Genomic DNA, 23598 nt, shown 5'->3' with positions numbered 1-23598 from the left:
GAGGACAAATGTAGGTTTTAGAAGCATATACCACTAGATAAAAGATTAATACCACCTGCTGGGAAATTAAAGAGACCTTTGGATAAAAGAGAAGCTGCTGTATGAAAGTCAAGAGCTCACATGGAAAGCCAGCCCTAGGCAAAGAAGGGAAAGCTGAAAGATGGAAGGAGTATTTAGAGGGTCTATACATAGAAGGTGAAGGCAATATTATAGAACTGGAGGAAGACATAGATGATGAAGATGAGATGAGAGATATGATATACTGTGAGAAGAATTTGACAGAACACTGAAAAACTTAACTCGAAACAAGGTCCCAGGAGTAGACGACATTCCGTCAGAACTACTGATGGCCTTGGGAGAGCCAGCCATGACAAAACTCTACCATCTGGTGTGCAAGATGTACAAGACAGGCAAAGTACCCTCAGATTTCATGAAGAATGTAATAATTCCAAATCTAAAGAAAGCAAGTCCTGACAGGTGTGAAAATTACCAAATTATCAGTTTAATAAATCACAGTTGCAAAACACTAACACGAATTCTTTACAGAACAATGAGATTTCTACAGAAGCCAACCTTGAGGAAGATCAGTTTGGATTCCAGAGAAATACAGGAATATGTGAAGTAATATTGACCCTACGACTTATCTTAGAAGACAGGTCAAGGTAAGGCAAACCTACGTTTATAGCACTTGTAGACGTAGAGAAAGCTTTAGACAATGTTGACTGGAATACTCCCTTTGGAATTCTGAAGGTAGCAGGGCTAAAATACAGGGAGTGAAAGGCTATTTACAGCTTGTATTGAAATCAGAGTCAAGGGGCATGAAAGGGAAGTTGTGGTTGAGAAGGTAATGAGACAGGGTTGTAGCCTATTGCCAATGTTATTCAATCTGTACACTGAGCAAGCAGTAAAGGAAACAAAGAAAAATTTGGAGTAGGAATTAAAGTCCATGGAGAACAAATAACAAAGGACGTTTTCGCCAGCCTGCGACGGCTCACCTGAAGATGACTGGCAGGTGCCAAGTTGAAATATCGTGCGAAGTATTGAACGACGACCGGCTGCAAGCCCAAAATTTGTTTGAACAACAACTTTGAGGTTTGCCGATGACATTGTAATTCTCTCAGAGACAGCAAAGGACTTGGAAGAGCAGCTGAACTGAATTAACAGGGTCTTGAAAGGAGAAGATAAGATGAACATTAACAAAATCAAAAACGAGGATAGTGGAAAGTAGCTGAATTAAATCATGCGATGCTAAGAGAATATGATTATAAAATGAGACACTTAAAGTAATAGATGACTTTTGCTATTTGGGCAGCAAAATAATTGATGATGGCCGAAGCAGAGAAGATATAAAATGCAGACTGGCAATGGCCAGAAAAGAGAAGAGAAGTTTGTTAGCATCAATTATACATTCATTGTCATGAAGTCTTTTCTGAAAGTATTTGTATGGAATGTAGCCATGTATGGAAGTGAAACATGGGAAATAAACAGTTAGACAAGAAGAGAATAGAAGCTTTTGAAATGTGGTTCTACAGAAGACTACTGACAATTAGAGGGGTAGATCACATAACTAATGAAGAGGTACTGAACAGAATTGGGGAGAAAAGGAGTGGCACAGCATGACTAGAAGAAGGGATCGGTTGGTAGGGCATATTCTGAGGCATCAAAGGATCACCAAATTAGTACTGGAGGGAAGTGTAAGGAGTAAAAATTGTAGATGGAGACAAAGGGATGAATACAGTATGCAGATTCAGAAGGGTGTAGGTTGCAGCAATTATTCAGAGATGAATAGGACACAGGACAGAGCATCATGGAGAACTGCATTAAAACCAGTCTTTGGATTAAGACCAACACCACCACCACCGCCACCACCACAATAACAACAACAAGAAAATGTGTCAAGCACTCCAATCTATAGCGGATGAAAGCCCCCATTTCTCAGCAATGTAGAATATGTAAGATTCCGTGAACTTGTGGAAAATCAAGATTGGAAACATTAAGAGAAATGTGAAGACAAGACTGAAAGAACATAACAGTCTTTGCCAACTAGGAAACACAGAAAAATCAGCTATAGTAGAGGATTCTCTCAGGTCAGGAAATCATGAAATGAAGTTTTCTGAAACCTAACTTTTATCTACAATCGCAAACTATTATTCACAGCTACACACGTAAGCCACAAAATATATAAGCATGGGTACAATTTTGGCAGGAAAGAAGATGCTATGAAACTTCGTGATATATTAACAGTGGCTCTGTAGAATTAATAGATCAGTTATTAGGCAACTGATGACCTCATAAGTTAAGTCGCATAGTGCTCAGAGCCATTTGAGTTATGCTCAACAGGTGACGATCAATAGTTAAATTTTATCTATGGCAAGGATTCTCTCTCCTGATCACATGCAAATTTGACCACGCCCTCTTTACAAATGCCATGTCGCTCCCCTACGTCAAATTTGTCAGTGGGCAAGATAGCATCACCAGGAGCACCTCCAAAAATATCCAGTGGAGTTCTGGATGAAATGTGAGGAACCGAAAAATTTCTTGGACCACAGCCGTACAACCTGGGAGACTCACCAGCAACTAAGACATCCACTCATGAAATTCTTCATTATAGGATCTCTCACAAAACCCAAAGAATTTCTAGCCGTATGTATATGCTGTCAGTGGCGTCAAAGTTAGTGTGCAACCACTTATGGAGGACACAGGAATTGAAATGAAATTGGGGGCAACAAATCAAAATTAGAAAGTCCTTTACATCGATACTTCACAATCCACCTTGCGGCACATGGCGGGTAACCACATTATTACTAGTCTTTTTCTTTCCTGTTCGACTCGCAAATAGAACAAGGGAAGAGCGACTGTCTATAAAGCCTCCGTATGAGCCCTAATTTCTCGTGTCTTATCTTTGTGATCTCTACACAAAATGTATGTTGGCGGCAGTAGGGTCGTTCTGCAGTCAGCTTGAAATGCCGGTTCTCTAAACTTTCTCAGCAGTGTTCTTCGAAATGAATGTCTTCTTCCCTCCAGGGATTCCCAGATGAGTTCCCAAAGCACCTACGTAACACTTGCTCGTTGTTCAAACCTACCAGTAACAAATCTAGCAGCCAGCCTCTGGATTGCTTCAATCATTTACTCTAATCTGATCTGGCACAGATCCCAAACACTAAAGCAGTGCTAAGCATAGGTCACACTAGCATCCTATAAGCAGTCTCCTTTATAGATGAACCATACTTTCCTCGAATTCTCCCAATGAATCGAAGTTGTCTATTTACCTTTCCTACTACAATTCTCAAATGCTTGTTCCATTTCGCTTTGCTTTGCAACATAACGGCCAGATGTTTAAACGAAGTGACTGTGTCAAGTAGGCCACAGCTAACACTGTATCTGAACATTACGGGGTTCTTTTCCTACTCATCTGCATTAACTTATGGTTTTCTACATTTAAAGTTAGCTGCCATTCATCACACCAACTAGAAATTTTGTCTAAGCCATCTTGTATTCTCCTACAGTCATTCAACGATGACACCTTACTGTACACTACAGCATCATCAGCAAACAATTGCAGTTGCTGCCCACCCTATCTGCCATATCATATATGTATATATAGAATAACAGCGGTCCTGCCGCACTTCCCTGGGCCACTTTTGACGATACCCTTGTCTCTGGTGAACACTCACCATTGATGACAACATATCAATTTCTATAACTTAAGATGTTTTCGAGCCACTCACATACCTGTGAAACTATTCCATATGCTCATACCTTCTTTAACCTCCTGAAATGGAGCACTGTATCAAACGCTTTCCAGAAATCTAGAAATATGGAATCTGCCTGTAGCCCTTTATCCATAGTTCACAGTATATCATGTCACAAAAGGGCAGCTCAGTTTCACAAAAGTGATGTTTTCTAAAACCACACTTATTCGTGGACAAAAGTTTCTTGGCCTGAAGAAATTTTTTTTATATTCTAATTGAGAATATGTTCAAGAATTCTGCAGAAAACTGACGTTAAGGATATTGGTCTGTAATTTTACAGGTCTATTCTTTTACCTTTCTTATATACTGGAATCGCCTGTGATTTTTTCCAGTCAGTTGGGACTTTGTGTTGAATGAGAGATTCACGGTAAATGCAAGTCAGGTAAAGGGCTTATCTGGCACAAACACTCTCCTAGCCGTCTTGCCTGATTTATTTACTTTCGTAATCATAGCTGACTTCCGTTGCTGAGTGTCAACAGCAAGTGTTCATCACAGTACCTCAAACTACCGCCAAGCCTAAGGGAAGATACAGAAGTACCACCCTAGTTTAGTTCTCACTCAACTATAAAGACAGGCGATATGAATATTAGTGTCAGCCAATGCTGAGAAGAAGCTAAAATTTTTAAAATTAAACACGTCTCCAAGGCTTGTGCTCGTTGGGGCCTCTGTCAGAATCCATATAGAATTTGTGCTGAATTAGCTCCTTTTTTAACCATAATATTCAGTTGATCCATTTCACAAAAAAAAATATGTCTAGGGACTGGAAAAAAAGCACAGGTCACACCTGCTTATGAGCAAGGTAACATCCATGAAACCCCGTACAGTCTTATTGACATCAGTCCATTGCACAATCCTAGAACATATTCCAAGTTCAAAAATAATTATTTATCTTGAACAAAATGATCTACTGCATGCCAATCAGCATGGATTACAAAAACATCAATCGTGCGAAACTCAGGTATTTCCTGAAAGCGGTGAATCAAGGTAGTCAGGCAGATGTATCACTTTTTTTTCATTACCAACGAGCATTTGGTTCAGCACTATAGCTATTATTTTCATCAAAAGTATGACCTATGTGGTTGTTGTGTTGCTGCTGTGGTCTTCAGTCCAGAGACTGGTTTGATGCGGCTCTCCATGCTACTCTATCCTGTGCAAGGTTCTTCATCTCCCATTACCTACTGCAACCTACATCCTTCTGAATCTGTTTAGTGTATTCATCTCTTGGTCTCCCTCTACGATTTTTACCCTCCACGCTGCCCTCCAATACTAAATTGGTGATCTCTTGATGCTTCAGAATACGCCCTACCACCCGATCCCTTCTTCTAGTCAAGTTGTGCCACAAATTTCTCTTCTCTCCAATTCTATTCAGTATCTCCTCATTAGTTATGTGATCTACCCATCTAATCTTCAGCATTCTTCTGTAGCACCACATTTCGAAAGCTTCTATTCTCTTCTTGTCTAAACTATTTATCGTCCACGTTTCACTGCCACTCCAAACAAATACTTTCAGAAACAACTTCCTGACACTTAAATCTACAGGCCTACTCGATGTTAACAAATTTCTCTTCTTCAGAAATGCTTTCCTTGCCACTGCCAGTTTACATTTTATATCCTCTCTACGTCGACCATCATCAGTTATTTTGCTCCCCAAATAGCAAAACTCCTTTACTACTTTAAGTGTCTCATTTCCCAATCTAATTCCTGCTGCATCACCCAATTTAATTCGACTACATTCCATTACTCTAGTTTTGCTTTTGTTGATGTTCATATTATATCCTCCTTTCAAGACACTGTCCATTCCGTTCAGCTGCTCTTCCAAGTCCTTTGCTGTCTCTGAAAGAATTAAAATGTCATCGGTGAACCTCAAAGTTTTTATTTCTTCTCCATGGATTTTAATTCCTACTCCGAATTTTTCTTTTGTTTCCTTTATTGCTTGCTCAATATACAGGGTGAATAACATCGGGGAGAGGCTACAACCCTATCTCACTCCCTTCCCAACCAATGCTTGCCTTTCATGCCCCTCGACCCTTATAACTGCCATCTGGTTTCTGTACAAATTGTAATTACCCTTTTGGTTCCTGTATTTTACCCCTGCCACCTTCAGAATTTGAAAGAGAGTATTCTAGTCAACATTGTCAAAAGCTTTCTCTAAGTCTACAAATGCTAGAAACATAGGTTTGCCTTTCCTTAATCTTTCTTCTAAGATAAGGCGTAAGGTCAGTATTGCCTCACGTGTTCCAACATTTCTACGGAATCCAAACTGATCTTCCTCGAGGTCGGCTTCAACCAGTTTTTCTATTCGTCTGTAAAGAATTCGTGTTAGTATTTTGCAACAGTGGCTTATTAAACTGATAGTGGGGTAATTTTCACATCTGTCAACACCTACTTTCTTTGGGATTGGAATTATTATATTCTTCTTGGAGTCTGAGGGTATTTCGCCTGTCTCATACATCTTGCTCACCAGATGGTAGAGTTTTGACAGGACTGGCTCTCCCAAGGCCATCAGTAGTTCTAATGGAATGTTTTCTACTCCTGGGGCCTTGTTTCGACTCAGGTCTTTCAGTGCTCTGTCAAACTCTTCACGCAGTATCGTATCTCCCAGTTCATCTTCGTCTACATCCTCTTCCATTTCCATAATATTGTCCTCAAGCACATTGCCCTTGTATAGACCCTCTATATACTCCTTCCACCTTTCTGCTTTCCCTTCTTTGCTTAGAACTGGGTTTCCATCTGAGCTCTTGATATTCATACAAGTGGTTATCTTTTCTCCAAAGGTCTCCTTAATTTTCCTGTAGGCAGTATCTATCTTACCCCTAGTGAGATAAGCCTCTACATCCTTACATTTGTCCTCTAGCCATCCCTGCTTAGCAGTTTTGCACTTCCTGTCGATCTCATTTTTGAGACGTTTGTATTTCTTTTTGCCTGCTTCATTTACTGCATCTTTGTATTTTCTCCTTTCGTCAATTAAGTTCAATATTTCTTCTGTTACCCAAGGAGTTCTACTAGCCCTCGTCTTTTTACCTACTTGATCCTCTGCTGCCTTCACTACTTCATCCCTCAGAGCTACCCATTTGTCTTCTACTGTATTTCTTTCCCCCATTCCTGTCAATTGTTCCTTTATGCTCTCCCTGAAACTCTGTACAACCTCTGGTTTAGTCAGTTTATCCAGGTCCTATCTCCTTAAATTCCCACTTTTTTGCAGTTTCTTCAGTTTTAATCTACAGCTCATAACCAATAGGTTGTGGTCAGAGTCCACATCTGCCCCTGGAAATGTCTTACAGTTTAAAAGCTGGTTCCTAAATCTCTGTCTTACCATTATATAATCTATCTGATACCTTCTAGTATCTCCAAGATTCTTCCACCTATACAACCTTCTTTCATGATTCTTGAACCAAGTGTTAGCTATGATTAAGTTATGCTCTGTGCAAAACTCTACCAGGCAGCTTCCTCTTTCATTTCTTAGCCCCAATCCATATTCACCTACTATGTTTCTGTCTATCCCTTTTCCTACTCTCGAATTCCAGTCACCCATGACTCTTAAATTTTCATCTCCCTTCACTACCTGAATAATTTCTTTTATCTCATCATACATCTCTTCAATTTCTTCGTCATCTGCAGAGCTAGTTGGCATATAAACTTGTACTACTGTAGTAGGCGTGGGCTTCGTGACTATCTTGGCCACAATAATGCGTTCACTATGCTATTTGTAGTAACTTACCCGCACTCCTATTTTTTTTATTCATTATTAAACCGACTCCTGCTTTACCCCTATTTGATTTTGTATTTATAACCCTGAATTCACCTGACCAAAAGTCTTGTTCCTCCTGCCACCGAACTTCACTAATTCCCACTATATCTAACTTTAACCTATCCATTTCCCTTTTTAAATTTTCTAATCTACCTGCCCAGTTAAGGGATCTGACATTCCACGCTCCGATCCGTAGAACGCCAGTTTTCTTTCTCCTACGGCCGTAGTTTCCCCTTGCTTTTAGCCGTTCGCAGTACCAGCACAGCAAGGCCGTTTTGGTTAATGTTGCAAGGCCAGGTCAGTCAATCATCCAGACTGTTGCCCCTGCAACTACTGAAAAGGCTGCTGCCCCTCTTCAGGAACCACACATTTGTCTGGCCTCTCAACAGATACCCCTCCGTTGTGGTTGCACCTACGGTACGGCCATCTGTATCGCTGAGGCACGCAAGCCTCCCCACCAATGGCAAGGTCCATGGTTCACTATACAGCTGTTAAATTTCAGTGTTAGAATCACGACACAACCAACATATGCAATGGCCTTTTACAAATAAAACATTAATGTAACAATTTTCCTGACATCAAAATTTACCATATGAGAATGCCACTTCAAGTGACATACCTGCTTCGTAATGCCCTCTTCCCACACACTAATACTCAAATAAACTGTTCACATATGACAGAACATGCCACAGCATGATTACATCATTGGTGAATGCTGACACAGAGTGCCGTATACTTCAGTTGGGCCACATTGTCTGTGCATATTAGTGTATGTGCTTTAGTGTGTCATGAAGAACTCCTCAGAAATGTAAAGTAATGCATGCAAAACTAACAATGTACACTCTTAGTGAGAAAGAGCTGTGAAATTGAAAATTAAGAGAGCATGGTCTGAAAAGAAATAGAAAAGTAATACAAACAAAAATGCGGCTTTGGTACATCACAAATTGCATAAACTAACAGGTACACAAAGATGTTAATGAAACAATTACTGTCAGTATAAGGCAGCACACGAGACACGGTTCTTATGGCCCAATAACAATAGTTCATGTAAGTCCAATAATGAACCAAAGTGTACAATACGATACAAAACAAGCATTTGTCACTGTGTTTCTGGTTGCAAAAGCTCTGAGAAATGATGTTTCAGGAAGAAGTTCAAATGTTTCTGCATGAGTGGCCAAGCACATTGCATCCATCCCAGATTATTGCTCAAGTGTGTTGGACACTACTCAACAGGGCTTACAAGGAACAGCCTATTAAACAAATATAAGAAAGAGCAGCACAAGTGGTCACAAGAATGTTCAGCCCACTGGAGAGTGTCACAGTGACGCTGGGAACCTAAATTGGCAGACACCTAAAGATAGACACACCAAGGCTACTTACAAAGTTTCAAGAACAATGATTAAATGAGTAATCTAGGAATATGTTACAACTCTCTTACATACCAGTCTCATGGGATTGTGAAGGACATATTAAGCTCATTGTGCTCCTAATATCTATGCGGAACGGGAAGGAACCCTACGACATGGTAGGGTCGACAGAAGCGTCCGATCCCACGCGTCGGCTTTGACCCGTGACGTAAGGGTGTTGTGGTGTGTGATGTCATGACGGTGCGGAGTTTGGTATGTGAGTGTGGCGTGTTTGTAGATGTCGTCGTGTTGTGGTTTGTTGTGCCCTCTGATGGTATGTTCAGGGTTTTTGTTTGTGTGGTGTAATGGGCTCAGTTTGCTCTTGGGTCAGTCCATGTTAAAGAGACTTTGTGACAAAAAAATTAAAATGACAATATTACAAATACACTCCTGGAAATTGAAATAAGAACACCGTGAATTCATTGTCCCAGGAAGGGGAAACTTTATTGACACATTCCTGGGGTCAGATACATCACATGATCACACTGACAGAACCACAGGCACATAGACACAGGCAACAGAGCATGCACAATGTCGGCTTTAGTACAGTGTATATCCACCTTTCGCAGCAATGCAGGCTGCTATTCTCCCATGGAGACGATCGTAGAGATGCTGGATGTAGTCCTGTGGAACGGCTTGCCATGCCATTTCCACCTGGCGCCTCAGTTGGACCAGAGTTCGTGCTGGACGTGCAGACCGCGTGAGACGACGCTTCATCCAGTCCCAAACATGCTCAATGGGGGACAGATCCGGAGATCTTGCTGGCCAGGGTAGTTGACTTACACCTTCTAGAGCACGTTGGGTGGCACGGGATACATGCGGACGCGCATTGTCCTGTTGGAACAGCAAGTTCCCTTGCCGGTCTAGGAATGGTAGAACGATGGGTTCGATGACGGTTTGGATGTACCGTGCACTATTCAGTGTCCCCTCGACGATCACCAGTGGTGTACGGCCAGTGTAGGAGATCGCTCCCCACACCATGATGCCGGGTGTTGGCCCTGTGTGCCTCGGTCGTATGCAGTCCTGATTGTGGCACTCACCTGCACGGCGCCAAACACGCATACGACCATCATTGGCACCAAGGCAGAAGCGACTCTCATCGCTGAAGACGACACGTCTCCATTCGTCCCTCCATTCACGCCTGTCGCGACACCACTGGAGGAGGGCTGCACGATGTTGGGGCGTGAGCGGAAGACGGCCTAACGGTGTGCGACACCGTAGCCCAGCTTCATGGAGACGGTTGCGAATGGTCCTCGCCGATACCCCAGGAGCAACAGTGTCCCTAATTTGCTGGGAAGTGGCGGTGCGGTCCCCTACGGCACTGCGTAGGATCCTACGGTCTTGGCGTGTATCCGTGCGTCGCTGCGGTCCGGTCCCAGGTCGACGGGCACGTGCACCTTCCGCCGACCACTGGCGACAACATCGATGTACTGTGGAGACCTCACGCCCCACGTGTTGAGCAATTCGGCGGTACGTCCACCCGGCCTCCCGCATGCCCACTATACGCCCTCGCTCAAAGTCCGTCAACTGCACATACGGTTCACGTCCACGCTGTCGCGCCATGCTACCAGTGTTAAAGACTGCGATGGAGCTCCGTATGCCACGGCAAACTGGCTGACACTGACGGCGGCGGTGCACAAATGCTGCGCAGCTAGCGCCATTCGACAGCCAACACCGCGGTTCCTGGTGTGTCCGCTGTGCCGTGCGTGTGATCATTGCTTGTACAGCCCTCTCGCAGTGTCCGGAGCAAGTATGGTGGGTCTGATACACTGGTGTCAATGTGTTCTTTTTTCCATTTCCAGGAGTGTATAACCTCAAAAATGCCAAGTTAAAAGTACATTTGTTCATTGCAAAATAATCATGAATATGAAAAAATTAAATTTTTACCTTCACTAAGTGTTTAAAGTGCACTACTCTATGGCACCACACAGAGGTATGTTTTATGCTATTTCCAGATGAGTATTAGTTGTGTTATCTATGGCTGATTGTTCTATTGTTGCAAAGAATATTGAAGTCAACATTGTTATAGCTCATAATAATTCATTTTGTTGAGGTAAGCTAATTGCATTTCTTTATTTTGTTAACATATATATATAAAAAAAAAAAACAAAGATGACGTGACTTACCAAACGAAAGCGCTGGCTTGTTGATAGACACACAAACATACACACAAAATTCAAGCTTTCGCAACCAACGGTTCCTTCATCAGGAAAGAGGGAAGGAGAGGGAAAGACGAAAGGATGTGGGTTTTAAGGGAGAGGGTAAGGAGTCATTCCAATCCCGGGAGCAGAAAGACTTACCTTGGGACACACACACACACACACACACACACACACACACACACACACACACATCCATCCGCACATACACAGACACAAGCAGACATTTGTAAAGGTAAAGAGTTTGGGCAGAGATGTCAGTCGAGGCGGAAGTACAGAGGCAAAGATGTTGTTGAATGACAGGTGAGGTATGAGTGGCGGCAACTTGAAATTAGCAGAGGTTGAGGCCTGGTGGGTAACGAGAAGAGAGGATATACTGAAGGGCAAGTTCCCATCTCCGGAGTTCTGACAGGTTGGTGTTAATGGGAAGTATCCAGATAACCCGGACGGTGTAACACTGTGCCAAGACGTGCTGGCCGTGCACCAAGGCATGTTTAGCCACAGGGTGATCCTCATTACGAAACAAACACTGTCTGCCTGTGTCCATTCATGCGAATGGACAATTTGTTGCTGGTCATTCCCACAGGCAAGTCAGTTGGTAAATCACGTGGGTGCTTTCACACGTGGCTCTGCCTTTGATCGTGTACACCTTCCGGGTTACAGGACTGGAGTAGGTGGTGGTGGGAGGGTGCATGGGACAGGTTTTACACCGGGGGTGGTTACAAGGGTAGGAGCCAGAGGGTAGGGAAGGTGGTTTGGGGATTTCATAGGGATGAACCAAGAGGTTACAAAGGTTAGGTGGACGGCGGAAAGACACTCTTGGTGGAGTGGGGAGGATTTCATGAAGGATGGAACCACAACACCCTAATTGAGTAGTTAACCTTTCCTCCAAACCTCTCTCCCAATCCGAAACCTGTGTCCTATCCAAAGGTCTCACCTTCAGCCCTACTCCCAGATTCATCCAAACAGCCCTCGTCAAAGATGAAATGAGATCCATCCTTCATGAAATCCTCCCCACTCCACCAAGAGTGTCTTTCCGCCGTCCACCTAACCTTCGTAACCTCTTGGTTCATCCCTATGAAATCCCCAAACCACCTTCCCTACCCTCTGGCTCCTACCCTTGTAACCACCCCCGGTGTAAAACCTGTCCCATGCACCCTCCCACCACCACCTACTCCAGTCCTGTAACCCGGAAGGTGTACACGATCAAAGGCAGAGCCATGTGTGAAAGCACCCACGTGATTTACCAACTGACCTGCCTACATTGTGAAGCTTTCTATGTGGGAACGACCAGCGACAAACTGTCCATTCGCATGAATGGACACAGGCAGACAGTGTTTGTTGGTAATGAGGATCACCCTGTGGCTAAACATGCCTTGGTGCACGGCCAGCACATCTTGGCACAGTGTTACACTGTCCGGGTTATCTGGATACTTCCCACTAACACCAACCTGTCAGAACTCCAGAGATGGGAACTTGCCCTTCAGTATATCCTCTCTTCTCGTTATCCGCCAGGCCTCAACCTCCGCTAATTTCAAGTTGCCGCCGCTCATACCTCACCTGCCATTCAACAACATCTTTGCCTCTGTACTTCCGTCTCAACTGACATCTCTGCCCAAACTCTTTGCCTTTACAAATGTCTGCTTGTGTCTGTGTATGTGCAGATGGATATGTGTGTGTGTGCGAGTGTATACCTGTCCTTTTTTCCCCCCAAGATAAGTCTTTCCGCTCCCGGGATTGGAATGACTCCTTACCCTCTCCCTTAAAACCCACATCCTTTCGTCTTCCCTCTCCTTCCCTCTTTCCTGATGAAGCAACCATGGGTTGCGAAAGCTTGAATTTTGTGTGAGTGTGTTTGTGTGTCTATCAACATACCAACGCTTTCTTTTGGTAAGTTACATCATCTTTGTTTTTAGATATATATCTAGTAAATTTGTTCTGTACAATACCTTCCAGTAAAAGTGAGGTTATGCACATGTTCTACAATATCATACCATTACATGGCATTTTGAAATCTTATTTAACACTCTTAGAGCTGTTACAGGCGTTATTAATTTTTGTTTCGGGTGTTACTTAACAAATGCGTAACACCCGTAACTTGAACTGGAAGGTTTAATGCCACCTTCATCTTTAGTAGGCCTAGGCCCTACATTTAATTTATAACCAAAGGGAATTATTATGAATGAAAAAAGTTTTTCAACTATGTTTATTACATATGAAAACAGTTTTAAGCACAAAAACTAAAATTTTTATTCCTCTGCATACATTTGTTTAAGCGCTACACCCACATCATAAAAGTTAATTAGGGCATTGACCTGACTCAACTGACGTTCTCCTAGAAAGTTAATTAAGCCCAAAATTCTTTAGATTACATATAGTTTATGTTTTCCATTCTAACTTTTCCAAGAACAACAATATTGTTAACCTCAGTTTTAAATTTTATATAGGCCCAGTAAACTGCTTATTGAGGCAAAGTCTAGTCATTCATACGAGTGTATGTTTAACAATGTCTATTACTTTTATCTCTCTGCACAGTGTTATGTTTATACATAAATAGGCCTACATTATCAGGATTTCTGTCTTCGCAGACCATTGCACCAGTACCAGCAAGGGAAAGAGTGAAGAAGCACCGAGAAAAGATGAAAGAAAAGCAAGAAAACAGAGAAGCTTACTTGAAGAAAGAATGAGAAAGAGACAAATTAAGAAGATTGCTGGTTAAAGAAAAACTGAACAACAATCAACGTCTTAGAGATAAGAATCGAAGAAAAATAAGAGAGATAGAGAGAGCATTGACAGAAAAGAAAAAACTAGAACTCGCAAGATCAAAAGTTCCAAATGAACCTTCTCCTACTGGGACAGACATTTGGTAAAGCTGTGAAGAAACTGTTGAAGGTACTTCCAAAAAGCCCCAGTAAAAAAATCTGCTGTTATTAAAAAGATAGTTTCCGATATCGTTGGCTCTGAAACTTTCATATGTGATACAAAACATACCAAAACTCCAGTCTTAAGTGAAGAGGAAAAACTAAAAATTCACGAGTTCTTCACTAGGGACGACATTAGCCGCCAAGCTCCAGGGCATTAAGATGTTGTAACTGTATGGAAAAAGGGAGAATGTAAACAGAAATTCCAACAGCGTCACTTACTTCTGACTGTAGGAGAGGTTTATGAGAAATTCAAAAAACTCCATCCAGATATTTCTGTAGGATGGTCCACGTTTTATTCACTGCGAGCACCTTTAGTTCTCCTATCATCATGTTGTTGTTGGTGTTGTTGTGGTCTTCAGTCCTGAGACTGGTTTGATGCAGCTCTCCATGCTACTCTATCCTGTGCAAGCTTCTTCATCTCCCAGTACTTACTGCAACCTACATCCTTCTGAATCTGCTTAGTGTATTCATCTCTTGGTCTCCCTCTACGATTTTTACCCTCCACACTGCCCTCCAATACTAAATTGGTGATCCCTTGATGCCTCAGGAAATGTCCTACCAACCGATCCCTTCTTCTGGCCAAGTTGTGCCACAAGCTTCTCTTCTCCCCAATCCTATTCAATACTTCATCATTAGTTATGTGATCTACCCATCTAATCTTCAGCATCCTTCTGTAGCACCACATTTCGAAAGCTTCTATTCTCTTCTTGTCCAAACTATTTATCGTACATGTTTCACTTCCATACATGGCTACACTCCATACAAATACTTTCAGCAACGACTTCCTGACACTTAAATCTATACTTGATGTTAACAAATTTCACTTCTTCAGAAACGCTTTCCTTGTCATTGCCAGTCTACATTTTATATCCTCTCTACTTCAACCATCATCAGTTATTTTGCTCCCCAAATAGCAAAACTCCTTTACTACTTTAAGTGTCTCATTTCCTAATCTAATTCCCTCAGCATCACCCGACTTAATTCGACTACATTCCATTATCCTCGTTTTGCTTTTGTTGATATTCATCTTATATCCTCCTTTCAAGACACTGTCCATTCCATTCAACTGCTCTTCCAAGTCCTTTGCTGTCTCTGACAGAATTACAATGTCATCGGCGAACCTCAAAGTTTTTATTTCTTCTCCATGGATTTTAATACCTACTCCGAATTTTTCTTTTGTTTCCTTCACTGCTTGCTCAATATACAGAATGAATAACATCGAGGAGAGGCTACAACCCTGTCTTACTCCCTTCCCAATCACTGCTTCCCTTTCATGTCCCTCGACTCTTGTAACTAACATCTGGTTTCTGTACAAATTGTAAATAGCCTTTCGCTCCCTGTATTTTACCCCTGCCACCTTCAGAATTTGAAAGAGAGTATTCCAGTCAACATTGTCAAAAGCTTTCTCTAAGTCTACAAATGCTAGAAACATAGGTTTCCCTTTCCTTAATCTTTCTTCTAAGATAAGTCGTAAGGTCAGTATTGCCTCACGTGTTCCAGTGTTTCTACGGAATCCAAACTGATCTTTCCCGAGGTCGGCTTCTACCAGTTTTTCCATTTGTCTGTAAAGAATTTGTGTTAGTATTTTGCAGCTGTGGCTTATTAAACTGATTGTTCGGTAATTTTCACATCTGTCAGCACCTGCTTTCTTTGGGATTGGAATTATTATATTCTTCTTGAAGTCTGAGGGTACTTCGCCTGTTTCATACATCTTGCTCACCAGATGGTAGAGTTTTGACAGGGCTGGCTCTCCCAAGGCCGTCAGTAGTTCCAATGGAATGTTGTCTATTCCGGGGGCCTTGTTCCGACTCAGGTCTTTCAGTGCTCTGTCAAACTCTTCACGCAGTATCGTATCTCCCAGTTTATCTTCATCTACATCCTCTCCCATTTCCATAAGATTGTCCTCAAGTACATCGCCCTTATATAGACCCTCTATATACTCCTTCCACCTTTCTGCTTTCCCTTCTTTGCTTAGAACTGGGTTTCCATCTGAGCTCTTGATGTTCATACAAGTGGTTTTCTTATCTCCAAAGGTCTCTTTAGTTTTCCTGTAGGCAGTATCTACCTTACCCCTAGTTAGATAAGCCTCTACATCCTTACATTTGTCCTCTAGCCATCCCTACTTAGCCATTTTGCACTTCCTGTCGATCTCATTTTTGAGACGTTTGTATTCCTTTTTGCCTGCTTCATTTACTGCATTTTTATATTTCCTCCTTTCATCAATTAAATTCAATATTTCTTCTGTTACCCAAGGACTTCTACTAGCCCTCGTCTTTTTACCTACTTGATCCTCTGCTGCCTTCACTACTTCATCCCTCAGAGCTACCCATTTGTCTTCTACTGTATTTCTTTCCCCCATTCCTGTCAATTGTTCCTTTATGCTCTCCCTGAAACTCTGTACAACCTCTGGTTTAGTCAGTTTATCCAGGTCCTATCTCCTTAAATTCCCACTTTTTTGCAGTTTCTTCAGTTTTAATCTACAGCTCATAACCAATAGACTGTGGTCAGAGTCCACATCTGCCCCTGGAAATGTCTTACAGTTTAAAAGCTGGTTCCTAAATCTCTGTCTTACCATTATATAATCTATCTGATACCTTTTAGTATCTCCAGGGTTCTTCCACGTATACAACCTTCTTTCATGATTCTTGAACCAAGTGTTAGCTATGATTATGTTGTGCTCTGTGCAAAATTCTACCAGGCGGCTTCCTCTTTCATTTCTTAGCCCCAATCCATATTCACCTACTATGTTTCCTTCTCTCCCTTTTCCTACACTCTAATTCCAGTCACCCATGACTATTAAATTTTCGTCTCCCTTCACTATCTGAATAATTTCTTTTATCTCATCATACATTTCTTCAATTTCTTCGTCATCTGCAGAGCTAGTTGGCATATAAACTTGTACTACTGTAGTAGGTGTGGGCTTCGTATCTATCTTGGCCACAACAATGCGTTCGCTGTGCTGTTTGTAGTAGCTTACCCGCATTCCTATTTTCCTATTCATTATTAAACCTACTCCTGCATTACCCCTATTTGATTTTGTGTTTATAACCCTGTAGTCACCTGACCAGAAGTCTTGTTCCTCCTGCCACCGAACTTCACTAATTCCCACTATATCTGACTTTAACCTATCCATTTCCCTTTTTAAATTTTCTAACCTACCTGCCCGATTAAGGGATCTGACATTCCACGCTCCGATCCGTAGAACGCCACATTTCTTTCTCCTGATAACAACATCCTCTTGAGTAGTCCTCGCCCGGAGATCCAAATGGGGGACTATTTTACCTCTGGAATATTTTACCCAAGAGGACGCCATCATCATTTAACCATACAGTAAAGCTACATGCTCTTGGGAAAAATTACGGCTGTAGTTTCCCCTTGCTTTCAGCCGTTCGCAGTACCAGCACAGCAAGGCCGTTTTGGTTATTGTTACAAGGCCAGATCAGTCAATCATCCAGACTGTTGCCCCTGCAACTACTGAAAACGCTGCTGCCCCTCTTCAGGAACCACACGTTTGTCTGGCCTCTCAACAGATACCCCTCCGTTGTGGTTGTACCTACGGTACGGCTATCTGTATCGTTGAGGCACGCAAGCCTCACCACCATCGGCAAGGTCCATGGTTCATCATATACCCCACATAATGTATGTGTGTGTAAGTACCACTACAATTTCATAAGCATACTGGAGTCTTTGAGCAAAGCTGTTCCATCTGTTCCAGGGAATCAGAAGGAATTATTGAACGAATTAACTTGTAATTCACAGAATGACGACTGTGTTTTTGGGTCATGCCAGGAATGTCATGAATTAAATTGAGCAAATTTATCCCAGAAGGCTTTGACTTAACTAAAAAGATGTCTGGAAGCAATGGGAAAATGATGCGAAACATTGTCCTTGTCTTAGTGAACATTCAGGGAGCTGCGATGATGCCTTAGCATCACTGGTTGACAAATTGCCTCAGTTTAAAAAACATTGCTAAGTGAAGATAAAGCAGAGTGATTTCTTCCAAGGAAAGAAAAACAGCCTTGACGCTGAAAAATGTGTTCTTCAAACAGACTTTGCAGAGAATTATGCTCTAATTTCACAAGATGAGGTACAGAGTGCACACTGGCCGCATTCACAAGTAACTATTTGCACTTTCTGCATTTGGTTTGCAAACCATGAAGTCAGGTCCTATGCAGTCATCAGTAACGACCTTTAACACACAAAATATTCTGTGTGGACCTTTCTTAAAACTGTTGTAACGGAGATTAAAAAAGCGTTTCCTAAAGATAAAAGAGTTTTTTATATTTTCTGACAACTGTGCTGGGCAGTTCAAAAATAAATATGCTTTGTCCAATCTATGTTATTTTGAGAGAGACTTTGGATTGACAGTTGAGTGGAACTTTTTTGCCAGTTAACATGGTAAAGGAGCCATGGATGGCATTGGAGGTGCATTGGAGAGGAGCGTGTGGACAGCTGTTTGATCTAGGAAAGTCATTATTAACAACGCAATTGACTTTTATGACTACACTCTGAAGAATTTTTCTAAAATTAAGGTACTACGGGTTGATAAGATAACAGTGGAGCATAACATTCCTATTTTGGATGAAAGGTAGAAAAATTTACAAGCGATTCCTCAAATCCAGGGCTGCCATCACTTTCGGCCTTATAACACAACTGATTTGCTGGTTTCAAAAACAGCAGAGTCATTAATGACAAGGGTGTCAGTATTTATTACTGAGGAGGTCAAAGTTAAAACATTACATGCACTTCTATGAAGTGTGCAATTCTGATGATTCTGATCAGGAGACTGTTTCACTATCTGAATCACAAGACAATATTGGAAGTGCTTGTGAGTGAAAAGTCTGATTTAAAATTTGGGTTATTTGTCTTGGTTGACATTCCAAGTGACAAAAAGAAGCAAACCCTATCCAAAATTCAATACTGCTACATGGGAATCTGCCAGAGAGAGGTTGATGAAGAGGAGGATGTGAAAATAATAATGTTTCTGAAGTCAGTAGGAAAAAGTAAAACCTTTTTAAACTAGGTGAAACTGATGTTTGTTTTGTGAAATTCAGTCAAGTACTATCTAAGGTAACAACACCAGAAATCAAACAACAAGGTAACCGTTTGTACTATGAGCAGACATCTGCTTGTGTCTGTAAATGTGTGGATGGATATGTGTGTGTGCGCGAGCGTATACCTGTCCTTTTTTCCCCCTAAGGTAAGTCTTTCCGCTCCCGGGATTGGAATGACTCCTTACCCTCTCCCTTAAAACCCACTTCCTTTCGTCTTTCCCTCTCCTTCCCTTTTTCTTGACGAAGCAACCGTTTGTGTGTGTGTGTGTATATATATATATATATATATCTTAACAGTTGTTTTACAAGAATAAAAGCAACATCAAGTTTGCAGAAATTAGAGAATTCCCTAACTCATAACAGGGGGCAGGTCCACTTTTGGTAACACCCGGAACACTACTTTTTTGATTAATAACCAGGAGAACAATGAAACAATTCCGGTATCAACATTTCTAACATGAAATATAATGCAAGCCTTAAAAGTTTTCAATATTAAATTTTTCCTTACATTATTTTTCCTGATTTTAAAGTGTGGGTACATATAACACCCGTAACTATGGAATTGCCCTCTTGCTCATTATCCAGAATTGTTCAAGTGTCAGCTGTGTTTGTAGTGGCATTCGTTTCAGTGAGTTAACGATTTTGTGGTTTTGTGTGAAGGTTAATTTAGTGTTGTTCGCTGTACGTCGTGTAGTAATTTTAGTAAAATTAATCGGTTGTTGTTTTTTGTTCAGAAATGGATATGACAGACAAAATTAACAGTGCATGTCTCAGGAATATGATGGGGAACACTCCTTTGGAACTGATCAAGTCTTGCAGCTCTTTGGTTTAATTGCCGAGGTTGTGAAATGCTGTATTTGTGGCGAAGAAATGAAGTTGGCTAAAGTTCCGGCGTCTCGGACCAGGGACGGTTATATGTGGCGCTGTCGGAAAGACGATATTTGGCGTTCCATATGGCGCGGTACCTGGTTCGAGAGATCTAGGTTGGGCATGCGCGAGATTGTATTTTTCATTATAGATCCCCACGCAGTTTTTGCACGCATGACTGAAAGGAGTGTGCGTGATTAGTTTTATTTTTGCCGTGAAGTGTGTTCCGAGTTCATTAAGTACAGGGGTAAGCTGGGTGTGGGGAGGGGGGGGGGGGGGTCATGGGGTTGTTGTGGAGGTGGACGAGTCACAGTTTGGGAAAAGGAAGTATGGGAGGGGTAAGTCTGTGGTTGGTCTCTGGGTGTGGGGGGCTGTTGTTCTGGGTGGTGGGTGTTCTGAATGTATTTTTAGGGTTGTGGAAGGGAGGTCCAAGGCGGAATTAGTGGGGTTAATTGAGGAGTACATAGAACCGGTGTCCACAGTAGTTTCAGATGCATTTTCTTCGTATAGGGGGTTGGGTGAGAGGGGATTCCATCATTTAGTAGTTAACCATAGCTTAGAGTTCAAAAATTATGAGACGGGGGCTTGCACAAATACAATAGAGGGGATGTGGGGGGGCTGTTAAGCCAATTCTTGGGAGGGGAAGAGGCGCTCTTCCAACCTTCAGTCTCATTTAGATGAGTACTGTTGGCGGAAGAGTGTCCCTGAGAGCTATTGTGTTTTTTGGGTTTTCTTAAGGGCTGTCAGTAAAATGTATAGGCCAAAAGAGGTTGGTTAATGTGGTTTGGGTAGGTGGGTGGGTGGCTGCAGCTAAGGGTGGGGTGGGTGGTTTATTTCGTGTCGGAGTGTTTGTGTGTGTGTGTGTGTGGGGGGGGGGGGGGGGGGAGGAGAGTGTTGGTTTGTGTTTTAGTTGTTGAGGATCTATTTTGTTGAAGTTTTTGTTGAGTTTTAGTGTGTGATTGAGACTTTTTTATGTTGCAGTTGGTTTTTGTTTGTGGGTTTTTTATTTTGGGGTGGGGGGTGAGATTGGGTTGGTTGCAGGGGGGGGGGGGGGGGGTTGAGGTGTGGGTGGGTCGGGTCTTTCCTTTGGTTGAGTATTTTTTCATTGGTTTGTGTGTGTGTGTGTGTGTGTGTGTGTGTGTGTGTGTGTGTGTGCACGCACATGTGCCTGTGTGTGATTGTGGTGGCCAACCTAGTTTGTGGTGCCAGAACTTTTTGTGGTAAGTTTTTATTGTTTTGGTTTCAGTGCATGTATTGTGTGTTGGGGTCTAGGGAAGTGTTTTATTGAAATGTGTGGCTATGAATGTTGGTATTGGTATCAGGAGATGTTTTTGAGTTACATAGGTCAAGGGAAGTGTTCGATCCCAATTTATGGGATCGGGAGCTGCTGTTGAGCTATATAGGTCAAGGGAAGTGTTCGATCCTAATGTGTGGCGGTGTATGTTGGTATTGGGAGATGTTTTTGAGCTATATAGGCCAAGGGAAGTGTCTGATTCTAATGTATGGGATCGGGAGCTGCTGTGGAGCTATATAGGTCAAGGGTACACTATGTAACATTACTAACTGCAGCGACCACTATAAGCTTTCTATTTACTGCAAACATGCACATTAGTGTTAACCAGAACCCCTACACTGAAAGTCCAGTTATTTTGATAACTTATAGTTGGTGCGACTAATACGAAACTTTTTTACTGTTTTTCAACATCTGCAGATTTCCAATCAACTGCAGGCTACTCTAGGACTTCTCTCTACACCAGAATATGAAACTCCATTTTGAATCCCTGACGGAGAGCTAGGACTACATCGAAATGGTATCTCCTTATAGCAGTGTGATGAATTTCACACCTCATATTAAATTCATTGATATCAACAAACATAACACAGATCGATAACCAATACGTATCAGTTTACATGGCTAGAATGTAAAAGAGGTCCACTCCAATGTACTCGACATTTTGGTTGACACAACAGACTAATCTGCAGTGTAGCCCGAGGTCTAGGAGGAAATTATTAGAATCGAACTATTTCGCAATTTAGTCCGAGGTGTAGGCGTAAATTATTAAAATTGAACAAGTTCGCAGTTGAACATAAAATTCTAGTAACACACAAGGATTGCTCTTACTTCAAGTGTTGTAGCGAACATCACACCTCATCCTAAATTTAATTTTTTTATTATTAATTACAAATACTATAGAAGCTGATAGACACTTAACACGTAACACTTTAGAGTTAACACACCGTAAATCATTATTATTCAAAAACAAATAAACAAGTTTTGCAGTTCAGGGAAATATGAATTGCTTACATCTGAAGCAGCGATCTGATCTGCATTCTGGGTCACGATGACAGTGCAGGGCAAAATCTGTTTACCTTAGTATTTTAATACACTGTCTCATCAACGTATGAATGTTTTGACTGATCTATTAATCAAACAATACCCAACAACTATCATACGGCGCTACTTTTCAAACAATGTAAAAACAACAAGTCAGAGATGTGGAATAAATACGGGGTAGGGAACATCTTTGGATGGCAACCAAGTCGATTCATTCACACTTGACGGATCCTCAAAACGTTCGACACTACTTCACAAATGCATTACGTTTACGTGCGACACATTTTCCAAACGACGAAAACCGAATTTCTGAAACTGTTTACCGCTGTCGTCTTTACATGTTAAGCATGGAAGCGGATTTGCTAGCCCAGTTAATTATAGAGCCTGCAAAACAGCTGTTGCAGTTTATGATTTAGTCAGCACAACCACTATTTCTCTCCAGATAGACAAGATGTAAACAGCTTCAGTCCAATATTTCTATTTCTGCTACACTGTAAAAAAAGCCACTCCGTCCATATTAGCCGATTTTTTTTTAAAAAACAAGACAAAGCCTGACAGCCCAAACATGTTTCAAAACCAGATGTGTTTACATGGGAACGAAAATCGATTGCGGAATTGGAAAATCGGCAACTAGAAGCGTAATTCGAGAATTAATTTTGAAGTGGTATTGGGAAATCGATTTACGAAATCCTTCGCACAGACCGCCAATGGAGCGGAATGATGCGATGAACAGATCACTGTAAACATATTGTCTGCAGAGGGCAACACAGTTCCGACAGAAATAAAGTGAGACAGTTAATGACTTACTTCTGGACGCATCACTAGATATTTTGAGAGGTGAGTGCTACTTCTCACTACTCGCTATTCCGTTTCAGCTCCATAAGAAGTTAATGAATTTCTTCTTGCGAGTCACAATAGCCATGAAATTGGCCCTCATTATTAATGCTGAAATCTTTCAACTTTTCGCTCATTATGGTCTCAAAAGCTGAAGACTGGTTGAGAATGTATCACAAGACACAACTGAAACAAGGCGCTACACGCACAATGCACAACTTCATCAATGCGTACCGCGTCACCGCGACAATGCGTCACCCGGTCAGTGTTGCCAGATGCAAAAAAATTAAATCGGAAGTTTAATAAGAAAAAGAGGGAAGATTGCAGGGAAAGATCCGTATTTTATAACTGTGATGCTAAAATATTTTAGTAATGCTGTATTAAGAAAGAGGTAGCGGCGGACAAAACCTGTTGTAGGCCTGGTGTGGCAAAACAAAAGAGGTCCTTGGTCTTGCAACCCCCCGCCCCCACCACCCAGGAACCATGGGTGGCAAAACAAAATGAGGTCCTGGTCTTGTA

The 23598-nt window shown here is 41.9% G+C and overlaps 1 protein-coding gene across 1 annotated transcript in view; it reads right to left on the bottom strand.

Moving 5' to 3' along the window:
* The window catches only part of LOC124622532 (protein AMN1 homolog), a 105423-nt gene extending 83027 nt beyond the window's left edge, over window positions 1-22396 (bottom strand). Inside the window, exon 1 of the mRNA XM_047148265.1 lies at window positions 22216-22396. Coding sequence (XP_047004221.1) covers window positions 22216-22241 — 26 coding nt within the window. The 5' untranslated portion in view covers window positions 22242-22396. The remainder of the gene's footprint in view (window positions 1-22215) is intronic.
* Window positions 22397-23598: the final 1202 nt, after the last annotated feature.

This window comes from Schistocerca americana, chromosome 7 (genome assembly GCF_021461395.2).
Source record: "Schistocerca americana isolate TAMUIC-IGC-003095 chromosome 7, iqSchAmer2.1, whole genome shotgun sequence".
Taxonomy (NCBI): Eukaryota; Metazoa; Arthropoda; class Insecta; order Orthoptera; family Acrididae; genus Schistocerca; species Schistocerca americana.
The sequence above is the reverse complement of the archived record's forward strand: the minus strand, read 5'-3'. Positions and strand labels throughout refer to the sequence as shown.